The 13568-nt window shown below is 31.2% G+C and overlaps 1 protein-coding gene across 1 annotated transcript in view; it reads left to right on the top strand.

The window, feature by feature from the left end:
• Positions 1–13058, top strand: part of LOC118746028 (protein vein-like) — a 31497-nt gene extending 18439 nt beyond the window's left edge. The window contains exon 5 of the mRNA XM_036479747.1: positions 12890–13058. Within this exon, the coding sequence (XP_036335640.1) occupies positions 12890–12996 (107 nt within the window). The 3' untranslated portion in view covers positions 12997–13058. The remainder of the gene's footprint in view (positions 1–12889) is intronic.
• Positions 13059–13568: the final 510 nt, after the last annotated feature.

Here is a 13568-nt window from a genome sequence, read left to right as displayed (position 1 = left end):
TTGACGCCTTTAGACTATTTTTTGTGGGGCTACGTCAAGTCTAAAGTCTACAGAAATAAGCCAGCAACTATTCCAGCTTTGGAAGACAACATTTCCGAAGAAATTCGGGCTATTCCGGCCGAAATGCTCGAAAAAGTTGCCCAAAATTGGACTTTCCGAATGGACCACCTAAGACGCAGCCGCGGTCAACATTTAAATGAAATTATCTTCAAAAAGTAAATGTCATGGACCAATCTAACGTTTCAAATAAAGAACCGATGAGATTTTGCAAATTTTATGCGTTTTTTTTTAAAAAAAAGGTATCAAGCTCTTAAAAAATCACCCGTTACTTACTACTTATGATAAATGTAGAATTTCAGAACATATAAGAGGCTCTCTTGCTCGCGCATATATCCACATACTAATACATGCATGCATACACACATTCATACATATTGTGTTCACACATGTATGCAAATGTACATAGGTATATACATAAGTATATATATATATATATAGAAATGTTTGTGTGTATGTATGCATGTATGTGCATACGCCCACATAATCTCATCCAATCTCTTAGGCATATGCACTATCGCACTCACACGGATACACACATACTACATACTTAGGTACATGCCGTCAAAAATATTCATAATTCATATAGACAATACCTACATATGTGCATACATAGGTACATAGCAGTAAAAAAAAAATTTAAATGTGAAAGTGATGAGAACTTGACGTAAATGCAACTATTTATTTTGGTACTCAAATAACCTCGCCCTGAATTCATATAACGGCACTTATTGCTGGAAAAAAGATACAGAATTTTTCCATTCATCAAAGTTTATTTACAAAACACGAATTTATAGTCTTATCTCAGCCTAACTGACTAAATCTCACACCCCAAACGTTCATTACGAAAGTAATTAATTCAATTGAAATTATTTCTTTTTCTTACTAAATCAGTTTTCATTTAAAAGCACTTGTCAAAAAAAAACGTGTCTTTTTTTAAGTTTGTACAAGTTTTGACACAAAAATCTATACCCTTATAAAATTCTTTTGATATACATACATATCGTCACCTTAATTCACAAAGGCAGGAGAAGCAAAAAACATTGTAAAAATCAAATCATACATACGGATAGGACATTTTAAAAAGTAACATAACTCCGTTGTTTTTGGTATTAACACTTTTAAAATTTTGTTGAAAATGTATTTTAATATATCCGACCAAAATCTGTGAGAAACACAGTTTCGAAGAAAAAAAAGTGTTGGTTAAGGTCCTTGCGAATTAAGGTAACGATGTGTACTTAGGACTGTGTAAAGATAACATACAAGTTAGGGCATGCTTCTATAGTTGACAGCATGTTTCTTTATTTTTCCAATAGCAAAGGAACTAATATTCGAATTTTTCTAGGAATTGTGCGCAGAAGTGCCACATAAAGGGAAATAAGAACTTTTTCTAAAGAAATAAAGAAAACGTTGCTACTTCGTAAAGCTTTTTTGCACTTTTGCTAGCAGAAAGTAGTGATAATTATCTGTCAAAGCACAAGCCTGATGAAATGCTAAACGGCTGGTTGCTGTTTTGTCGACTACCAGTCAATTTTCCTAGCTTACTACATTGCACAGTGTTTCAAAACTGAAATATAGTGTTCATAACTCTCTAGAGCCTTCGTTCTCCAATATATTTTATTTTTATTTTTTAATGAAAACTTATAAAATTTGCAAGAGACCAGTTGAGCCCGATTTTTGAATTTTTATTTGATTATATTAAATTTGTGAGTGAATTTTTAATGAAAATGTATTCCGCTGTTCCTATTAATAAATATTAAACGAAACAAAAATCATAAAAAAAATCAAAATTAAAATTAAATATTAAAAAAAAATTTTTCACCAAAATTAATTTTTTTCGAGTTTTTAGAAAAAAATTGGTATGCAGTTTTATAGATCTTTAAATTTTAGTATAATCGTTTCAATTTATCAAAAAAGAAATTAAACAAATGAAAAATTAAGGCTCCATTGAATTATGAACAGTAAATTCCAGTTTTGGACAACTGTGCATTGGCGGCACGTTACTTGGCAATTTCACAAAATATGCATGCATAAAACTCTCAAGTACCAAAGTACCGAGATATCTACGATTTTGTTTACGTAAATTTATTCTTCTTTTTCTTGCGCTGCCAAGAACCTTAACCCTTTGGTTGATAGACATGTCGGAAATCGACAATTTTTCATTCAGCTGAGAAAATTGTCCACAGTGTGCATAATCATCTAATTAAACGGGCGAAGGGGTTGATGCTATATTGGCTGGTTATATGAACAGCTGACTATATGAACAGCTGGCTATATGAACAGCTGGCTGGTCAGTAAAGAGCTATTATAACAAACGAATCGTTGTATACAAAATCTGAAGCAATGTTTAAGAACACTGCCGTCCCTTAAGCTTATTGTAGTAGAAATTTTGGTCATTTGTCGATTACTTATTGTAGGCCCTGAAGCTTGTTCTACTTCATACGCTTTTTGTCTTCCACTAGACCTAGTTTGTCCCCTTTAGAAGTCCTACTTGCAGTCGTGAGTCTTCCCTTACACTTTGCAACTCTGCTGTTGTGTGTAGTTTCCCACAGCCCCGTCTAGCAGGCGGCACATGCACAGTTTGTCCGATCGTTTGTATCTATGTAGAGAAATTCTTACCTTTATCGCCAGTGGGACGTCCAGCAGAATGCCGTCTTTGGCCAGCTTGTCAGCTCTTTCGTTAGCGTCAACTCCTTTGTGTTCTGGTATACAAAGGCTTTGGCAACGGCGCATCTTCGTATTGGCTCCTTACCATCTACAACAGCCTTTGATGGGGAGTACCTGACTGTCAATATGAGTGTTTACCCGCTCACTTGGCGGATTTATTTCTTGCAGTTTTTCTTCCGCCAAAATCTTAGACGAACTACGAACCTCTGTTCCAACTCCAAGAAACCTTTCGAGACTCAATTACGAGATCTCATAGTCTATTCGCTCTGTCAAAGATCACGTTTCTGCGTTCCAAGTTTTTCCATCTACTTAAGCAGAGACTCAGACCTCTCCATATCCTTGATTTCAGGATAATTCATAACTGGGATTAAGTAACGGCGCTAAAATGGTATCACCCGAAACGTGAAGAGTTCAGAAGTTTGTTTCGGAATCATCAACTAGTCTTGAACCAGATCAAAAAGTTGTGAAACCAATTTTTCCGAGGCTGATAATTTTTCTGGCTTAGCCTTATGCATCCATTAGCTGTATACTGTCTAGATCTTATACATATATTTGTTAAGGTTTTTGAGAGTTGTTAAACTTTTCTTTCGAAGATAACTGTCTGGCATACATTGCCAAAGTTCTCTCAATTACAGACTCAAACTCAAATTAGAATACAGACAAGTACAAATTAAAAAGAAGTTAGCAGATATTGGGTTACAAATGAAGGAAAAAGATTGAGCTTCGGTGCGTTTCAAACATCCTGGGTGATCAGAGACTTGCGTAATCGGTACGGTAATCATCGACATCCTTGCAATTTCGGACTGTTTGTTCTCGAGTGAAGACCGACTTTCCAGAACTTCTACCGATTTTCACAAAGGTCCAAATGCGTATTGCTTAAACCTTAAACGCTTATAATTCAGGTAGGATTTCATTAGATTTGGCAACACTGATGGGAGGCAGCAATCGAAAATTAACTAAATTAGAGTTTCAGTAGGGGTCGTCACGCCCATTTTGATAGTTTAGGTAAACGGATAATTTGTACTCGTTAAATTTATCAACTGTGAACATCCTATGCACCTTACTTTTGTTAGTCTGGTAAACTAATGCCGAATTTCTGCCAGGCATTGAAATGACAAAAATGTAGGTCTTTTAAAAAATTCCATGTGAAAACAGACATAATGATTATTTTTATGAACGTAATGCCACTGGCATTTTTTTTTTGCCCAGTATTGTCATGACAAATTTTTGTCATTTAATGCCTAATTGAAATTCAGCATACGTTTATCAGCAGCTGTTTCCTAGTTTTTTTTCTATAAAAAAATAACTTGTAACAGAAAATTTAATGAATTTTACTTACTCATATGCATAATGCCTTTCGGTAGCGGGCGGATTTAAAATTAAATAAATATCGAACAGCTGATTGCAGTTGATCAGCAAGATGAAACTGACAGTTGAGTAGACGACTGTGTATATTTGCATGCAGAGCTCCCGAGAGGTAACCCTTGCGTCGTCGGTACCAACTAATGTTTGAGAACTCTCAAATTTTGATGTAACTAAGTCCAACAATAATGGCAGTTCTATAAGCGGTAATAAGGAACAGCTGATTTTTGTTTACATACGGTACAAGTTTGTTCCTTTGAACTTCGGATTAAAACCTGTGGAACTGTTAATCTACAATTTTAATCTCTCAAGTGAGAGTAAAAGGAGAACAGATGCAGAAGCGTACGGGAACGCAAAAAGCACTTTTTCCTGTAAAAACGTCAGTCGGTTTGTTTACATGACATTGGTACAACACTGATTTGACTGAAATATCACAAAATAATTTGAAAAATTTATACATATTCAAATATTTGATTGTTTACTTCCATTTTTTAACAAATATAAGGTTCCTTGCTTTCATCGCGTTCTGTTTTTGTTTATAAATGCAACCCTGCCCATCGTTTGAGACTTTTCATGAACTTACAGGAAAAAAACTCCGGACTAAATCCTGTAACTTCTGACTAGGAACAGTTTCTCAGTTACTCTCTCAAAAGTGTTCCCACTTACAGTTTTTATGTCTATAGGAACGACTTTCCCGTAAGTTCTGACTGAATCCTGTAAACCTGACTGCTATTGGAACAGACTAATTTATTGTGGCGTCTCTCTGCGTTACGTACGCCACTGCCTGGGATACTTTTCCGGCATTGACGTACAAGTACCCATTCTGACAGCGCTTATAGACTTTTTAATTGTTTTTTTTTGCAGCTAAATTGAGTGTTAAACAGTGTTCACTAAAATTGTGCTTTCTTAAGCGTAATGCAATTTTGATTGTAAAACTCAGAATTTCCCGATTCTTTTATGTATATGAAATATTATTTATAAAACTTTTTTTTTTAATTCTTTTCCTGTATATTTTGTTATTTATTGCAAGCATTTATTGAATATTTGCGTTTTATAAGTTGTTTTTGTTTATTGTTTTATAAAAAAATAACATTTTGGCTGTAGTTGCACTACTTTTTATTGTTTGTGGTTTGGTATTTGGGTAGTGGCAGCTTATTTCAATATTATTTAGAATTTGTCTGATTTAATTTATAATTTAACACTTCATTTCTCACTTTCAATACCGCGGAACGAGTAGCATCGTTCCACCGTGCGTTTAGTCTTACTATACTCGTAGTCATACTCACCTTAGTTGCTTACATACATACATACATAGTTTGTTTAGTTTTAATTTCTCCGTTTTCAAATATTATACAAGTAATTTTACTTAAATTTCATTTGCCACATACACACACAGCAATTCAGATAAATAATTTATTTTTTATGATTTAATTTTTTCACAGATTTTTTGTTGCAATCTACGGCCAAATACCTACCACTATTAATTGTTTGATTTCTGTTACGTTTTTTGTTCTTTTTTTTTTAATTTGTTAATATTAATGATTTGTTAGTGATTTCTTAAAAAAAAAAAAAAAATTGTTTATAATATTTTTTGTTTGTTAAAAAATTTGCTGACGAATACGAAAAAATGCACAGTTGAAAAATGTAGTATTGTAAACCTGAAAGTTGAACTGAGGAAAGGACGTTTTGTGACAAGCTGGTAACCTGCACACATACATGTGGACATTAAGAAAAAAACGCTAAATATGAACAGTGGGTTGAGTAGTCAGTTATGCTGCTGAGAGTTTTTAAAAGTAGGTAGTTGTTTTTTACTATTCTGTTAAATCAAGTTAATGCCGCTTATGAATCTAATAGATTTGTAAATATATTTACTGTTTATAAGATTTCCGACAATACAGCGAGCTCAAAATACTTAATGAACCAAAATCACTACGAATTAAAACGATGTTTGCGAGCAAAATTAAGAAGAAAAACTATTTTAAATTATGTTAATTGATATTTTTTTTAATTATCGCTGAAAAAATGCCTTTCGCGCATATCGGTTTTGCACTTCGCAACCCGCCGACTTAGACAACAGTATTTAATCTAAATGATTTCTAAACTAAAAGTTTCCTTCTTACTTTAATTAAATAAATTTATGTACGTTTTATATAATTTTTTTATTTTTATTTTATTATTGAGTTTAATTTAAAAAATTTAGTTTCTAATTTTTTTTAACGCATAGAAGTAACGATTTTTAATTGTAATTAAATTGTAAATATAAATTGTTTTACTGTACTGTAGTTTAAGAAAAAATCGACTCACATCACGAATATATAAAAAAAAAAAAATATAAAAAAATATTTAGTAATTGTCAAATGCTACATTTATTTACCAAGAAAAACCTTAATGCTGCAAGTATAGAAAATATGTCATAAAACATTTTTCTAACCAAAACCAACTAAGAAAATTTTTTACACTTCGCGGTGTTCTCAAGCATTTGACTTAGTCAATATTTAACTAAAAGTTCAATTATATTATTAAAAATAACAAATTTTTTTCAACGCTTGTACGATTCGCGGAGTGACTGTAAAAATATCACACGTTTTATGACACTTTCCAACACTTGGCGTGCATTAAGGTTATGACGAATATAAAAAATTCGAAAACATAAAAATTTTCGTTTGAGCTTAACAATTTTTGGTGTCCACTTTTTCAAAAAGGAGTAAATAAATCTTAAACAAATTGTTACATATCTACGTAATTGTAATATGTATTCACATTGTGTGAGCACAATTTGTTCACAATCGAATTAAAGTGGGTCCACTTAAGTGCGTAATGCAAGAATTATTTTTCAAAAGAAAATAAAACGTATACCAAATATTGTAATTTTGTAATTAATTTATTGTATTTAGCATAAAAACAAAAAAGTCGTAATAAAATTTTGTAAAATAATAATATTTAGCGCAAAAAAAAAATTATTAAAATAATAACTTAAATTAAAACTAAATAATTTTATTTTAAAATCAAAACAAAAAAACCAAAAGCAACACTACATAAGGCACATTACAATAACTCCAAGAAACAATCACGAAAATGCCCTTTTGTTTATGTCCAAGCATAATAATATAATTACATTGCATATATATTTTTTTGTAAATTATAATGGTTTTAATATTCATGCTAAAATTTTTTAAGTATAACTAAATAGTTGTAATTAGCTTAGGAAACTAAAACTACATATACTTATTTAAAATTAAAGAAAAAAACGGCAGTTTATAATGTTGCTTATAATGACTTTAAAATTGAGAATAATTTTTATTTTTATTTTATTGTTTAAGTGATTTTAGTTTTTAATTTTAACAGTCAAAAGGTATAAAAAAACTACGATTGAAAAAAAAAATAATAATAATAAAAATATATCGAAATTCGAAACATTAAATTGGAAAAGTTTTTTATTTATCTCTGTTTTTTTATTATCTGAAAAAAAAAACATTAAATGTTTGAACTCTGCACACTGTTACATTGCCAATTTGACAAAAGATATTTGAGGTAAGCATTTTGTTTTAATTTTTTGTTCGTAGTTATGTTTGTTTGTATGTGCATTATGTTATGTATTGTATTGTTTTCGTGTTTGTTGTGGTTATGTTTCTAATTTTGTGTAGTTGTATTGTCCTTTTGCGAAAGCTCTGTAAATGTTTTATAACAAATGTAACACATTTTTGCGCTAATCATATTTATCTTATTTTACTTAATTTTGTGCTAAAACTAAACCAAATTTTATTACTTACATATACGTACATATTCTGTGTTGTGAGACGATCCTTCAAGTAAAATATTGTTGTAATATTTGTGTATTCATAAATGAAACTAAATCTTACACTATATGGCTAAATCAGACTTAAAAAAAAATCAAAAAATTATATATATATATATAAATGGAGTCAGCTAATTTTTTAATATTAACTCACAACTCAAATTTATGCAAATAAAAATTCTGGTACTTCATATTGTAAACAGACTTAATAGAATTTAAGAAAATTAATATTTATAAATAAGTTAATACTCATACATTTGTAGCCTTTAAGCCGCTTAAACCGAACTATTCGTTTGAATCATAGTAATTCGGTAGAAAAAATTAAGGACAGTACACACAAATGAATGCGTCTATCAATAATAATAACCACACTTACACAAATGCAAATAAAAAAAAAACCACACACTGTAGAGCAACTCAATACAAATTATTTAGTTGAAAGCACAGTAGAAGAAACCTGACCATTTTCTTCATGGTGTGACCACCATGTTATACTGCAAAGCCAGTCGTACCGATTAAAAATCGTTACGTATCGAGCTCCGGGTGTTGTGAAATCGCCACCATCTTGAAAACAGGGCCTCAACCCAACTATACCTAGACTTTAGTATACACATGGAGTAGTCAAATTCCAAAAGGATTTCAATTTCGTTTTTTTGGTCAAAAATCTAATTTTAATACTCGTCATTTTATGTATAAAGTAACTTCAAATATGTATATATATATAATATAGTAAGATTTAACAGACAATTTTTCCGCCTTTAATACGGGAATGAAACATTTTCACGCAGATATGAAAAATGGCTAAATTGCTCAACAAAACTATTAATCATAACATTTTTCTTAGGGGCCCCCGAAAACGAAAATCTTCTGCGTATTAAATTTTCTTTTTAAAATTTAAGCAAAATTAACAAAAATCTCATTTTAACCGTCTCCAAAAAGAGGAGGAAGTTTTCAATTCCGCATAACTTTGGACCACCTTAACCGAATTCTATAGCTCTTGTTTTAAAAGAAAGGTGGTGCCACAGAGGTGGTGCCATACTACTTTAGTTTAAGTCCGGTGATTGGATCATGAAGAAATCAATGATACTCTTAAATTTGTATATGAGAATTGAAGTCGGTTTTATTTTTTTCTTAAAAATTACTTATTCTGTACATATATTATTGGTATATTTGAAGAGCAAATTCGCCTTAACGGCCTGAGTCGTTAATGTATTTTACGCATAACATCGGTCCTTCACGGTAAACCACAAAAGTCTAACGGTGTCAAATCGCAGCTCCGAGGTGACCATGGCAATTGGTATCGCCGAGACATCTAATAACACGATTACCGAACCTAGCGCGCAAAAGATTGATTATAGCATGGTCTGTGTGGCATTGCGCACCATCCTGCTGAAGCCAAAAATCGTCCAAGTGTATGTCTTTAATTTCCGGCTATTAAAAATCGTTCACCATGGCTCTATAGCGCTCACCGTTCAACTAAATGACTTTTCCAGCGGCATTTTCAAAAAAAAATTGCCAATGAGGCCAAATTCCCGCCAAACTGTCTTTCTCAGAGGATGCATTGATTTCTCAGCGATTACGTGCGAGTTTTCCAATCTCCATTTGCGGCAGTTTTGCTTGTTAACATAGCCACCGAGATGAAAATGCGCTTTGTCAGAAAATATGATTTTTACAAGATTTTACAAAACATTGACTTTGGAGATACAGTGAAAGAAGTTTAAAATTCAGTTGGACGTTGCACAACTTTTTTATAGTGGGTTAAAGTTACGTTTTCTTTTTTTCAAAAAACATTATGTTAAGGGCGATCCATATAATTTTTTTAATCATATATTTTTTTGACACTGACAGCTCTTCTCCGCTAATCATAACTTTAATCTTAGTCCTAATCTTAACCTGCATAAATCCTAACTTAATGTTAATCTTATTTTTAATATTAATGTTAGTCTTAATCTTAATCAGAATCTTAATCTTAATCAGAATCCTAATCTTAGTTTTCAACTTAATCTTAGCCTTAACCTTAATCTTAATTTTAATTGTAATCTTACTATTAATCTTGATCTTAATCTGAATCTAAATCTTAAACTTGATCTTAATCTTAAACTTACTTTTAATCTTAATCTTGATTTTTATCTTAATCCTAATCTTGATCTTAATATTAATAACAATCTTAATCTTAATCTTATCTTAATCCTTATCCCAATCTTAATCTTGATCTTGATCTTGATTTTATTCTAAATCTTAGTCGTAATCCTAATCTTAATCTTAATCTTTGTCTTGATCTTAATCTTAAAATGAATGTAATCATAGTCTTAATTAAGATTTTAATCTTAACCTTAATCATGATCTTAACCTAAGTCTTAATTTTAAACTTTATTTAAATCTTAATCTTAATTTAAATTTTAATCTTAATCATAATTTTAATCTTAATTTTAATCTTGATCTAAATCTTGCCCTGAAGCATAGTCTTAATCTTAAACTTAATCTTAATCATAATCTAACTTTTAATCTTGATCTTAATCATAATCTTAATTTAACCCTAATTTTAGCCTTGATCTTAATCTTAGTTATAATCTTAATCTTGATCTTAGTCTTAATCTTTGTCTTGATCCTAATCTTAAACTTAATATAATCATAATCTGAATTTTAATCTTAATCTTAATCATAATATTAATCTTAATCTTAATTTCAAACTTAATTTAAATCTTAATCTTAATCATAATTTCAATCTTAACTTTAATCTTGATGTTTATCTTGCCCAGAATCTTCGTCTTAATGTTAATCATAATCTGAATTTTAATCTTAATCGTAATCCTACCCTTAGTCTTAATCTTTGTCTTGATCCTAATCTTAAACTTAATATAATCATAATCTGAATTTTAATCTAAATCTTAATCATAATATTAATCTTAATCTTAATTTTAAACTTAATTTAAATCTTAATATTAATCACAATTTCAATCTTAATTTTAATCTTGATGTTTATCTTGCCCTGAATCTTCGTCTTAATCTTAATCATAATCTGAATTTTAATCTTTATCTTAATGGTGTCCAACCACCCCCGCCATTCCCTCTCTTCTTCTTTAGATTTTCTGTTTCATGGGAGTTTGGATTTAGAACCCAACGATCGTGTCGCTTTTTCGTTACATCGATGTTTGCATTTACACCCAAATGAGCCCAGTGAAGTTCCATTTAAAAAATTGTAATGAATTGGCGCAAAGTCCTACCAGGGATCGACTAAAGTTTACATTTAAATACTAGCGTTGGGTTGTGTTAAGTTGAGGTCATAAAATAGCTCCTCTCATGAGGAAGAAAACACGTTGACCACCTTTGTTTTCAAGATGGCTGGTTACCCACAGCCCATGAGTACCGGAAATCAAGCTTTGCATTCCTTTCGACTAGCAAAAATAAACTTTAGTTTACCAATTTTCGACCCTAATTTGACTCTTCCATCTGACTACGTCCTTGACATTTGACTTCGTCCATCTGATTCCACACAATTGGCCTTACACGATGTTCAAGCTCCCCGCACATACTGATTCTACTATCGTGAGCTGCGGTTTGATTATTTTCGAAAGCTGATTGGATCGCCTTCGTACCACAATTGGCCAGTAGGGTCTTGCAACTTTGTCTAATAATAGCGGTACTCACTTTCCGTAGCATTTTAGGTGTAAAGTTGGAAAGCAACAAAACATGTGATAGATTGCTACGTAGCAACTTTACACCTAAAATGCTACTCAACGTGAGCTCCCCTAATGTTCTTCAACCGCGTTCGCTTAGCTGATTTGCTAACCATACCCGTATTTCAAAGCGCAGACTAAAGATCGCCCTAGTTCCCCTACATGAAAATGCTCATCAGAACAAGTCTTTAGGTCCTACATTTTTCTGCAGTTTCACTGTGACCTGGTACCCATAAAAACTACTTCTAGGTACTCGTGAATAGATTACACCTAATCAATTTTATATTAGGTGGAAAATGCTCGTAGTATATTTATTTCTTCAAGAAAATTCGCAGCAAAAGCAAAGTGCTTTTTCAAGCAACAGAAGTAATGAAAAATGTTTCTTGAAATATTTCTTCAAATTTTCTTGATAGCTGTATACTAAGCTTAATCATCGAAGAAAATAGAAAGTTTCCAAATAATGATCTTCATACGAGAAAAAATTTAAATAACAGTTAATTTCGGTCCTTGGTTAAAATGAGCAAATACTTTTTTCACGTACAAATTTTTTGGATTCTAGGAAAGATTTTTATGGAAAATGGAACTATCATTATTATTTTTTAAATTGAATGTTAAGCCAGATCGTCTTTCAAAAATAACAGATTTTATGTTGTAAAACCTTTCATAAGCACATACATTCATACATACACACACAAAAATATAGATATATGTATATATACTTACAAATGTATGTGGATTAGGGTGGTCCAAAAAAAATGTACAATGTTAAACTCTCACAGCCAAGGCTTTTTCTAAATGGAAAAAAGAGTGCGCGTATATTTTCGCTTAAAAAAAAAAGATATTGAGAGCTGCCTCAAAGCCCACGAATTTTTCCATGTATTTTATATGCGGAAAAAGACTTTTTCGTAGACATGGTATAGAACTCCTGAAAATCAATCTTCTAATCATAAATATTTTTATGGGTCCACTCATTGCATATGTATATGGGAACCCATAAACAATTTTTAGTATTAAAAATGGTAAAGTAAACAATTGGGTATTATTATTGGAAGACTCCCGAAGAGAAACAGTGTTTTCCGATCGAAATATATTGATTTTTGAGAATTATATCGCATTTTTACGAAAAAGTGGTTCTCCCCATATAAGATACATATGTACATGGAAAACTTAATGGGCTTTGAGGCAATTCTAAATATAATTTTTTTTACAAAACACTACTAGTGTTCTTTTTTTCATTTATGCATGTATATTTGGACAACTCTAATGTATGAATATCTCTACGTTTTATATAAACATTTAACTGTCATTATTTCTCTTTGCAATTTAACAGATATTACCTTCAAAGTGGGTTACATTGCCGACGATCCTAACTCGTATACGGAAACACTGCCATTGAACAGACCTAACGACGAAGCGCTGAAGCTGGAGAGGAATTGAGATCAATAGGATTGTGCTCGTACTCAAAACTATCCAAAGTTTTAGAAAACTATCAGAGTTTTTGCGTTCTCGTACCCAACGAACTTTGAAAGTAGGTGAAATTGAGAGAGCAAAATTTCATTGAGAGCTGCAAACTTCTGCTGGAAAAATTTTTACTTGAGAGCTGCAAATTTCTGCGAAAACTTGCAAGTAGGAAAATCAGCTGATCACAAACATATGTTCGCGAAAAACCAAAATGAAATATGGGCTTTGTGAATTATTTATTGAAAATTTTATAAATTTTGCTAGTATACAAAGAAAAAGATAGTAAGGTACAACATCTTTAAGTTTTCCAATTTTCTTATTTTAGTGTGTATTTAATGGTTGCCCTATGGCATTTTTCGTTTGTACCATATTTTTCGCTAAAATATACCAAAATAGATAAAAGTGCAGTAAGCTGAAATTTTTTGGCCGAATTTGTCAGTTTTGAGTAGATTGATTGTTGGAAGGGAAATTTTATAATTTTAAAGGTACATTTGTTGCTATATAACGGGTGATTTTTTTGAGGTTAGGATTTTCATGCATTAGTATTT

Source organism: Rhagoletis pomonella, unplaced genomic scaffold (genome assembly GCF_013731165.1).
Source record: "Rhagoletis pomonella isolate Grant_MI unplaced genomic scaffold, Rhpom_1.0 Rhpom_scaffold_00010, whole genome shotgun sequence".
Classification (NCBI taxonomy): Eukaryota; Metazoa; Arthropoda; class Insecta; order Diptera; family Tephritidae; genus Rhagoletis; species Rhagoletis pomonella.
Note: the sequence above shows the minus strand (reverse complement) of the source record. Positions and strands in the feature narration are given on the sequence as shown.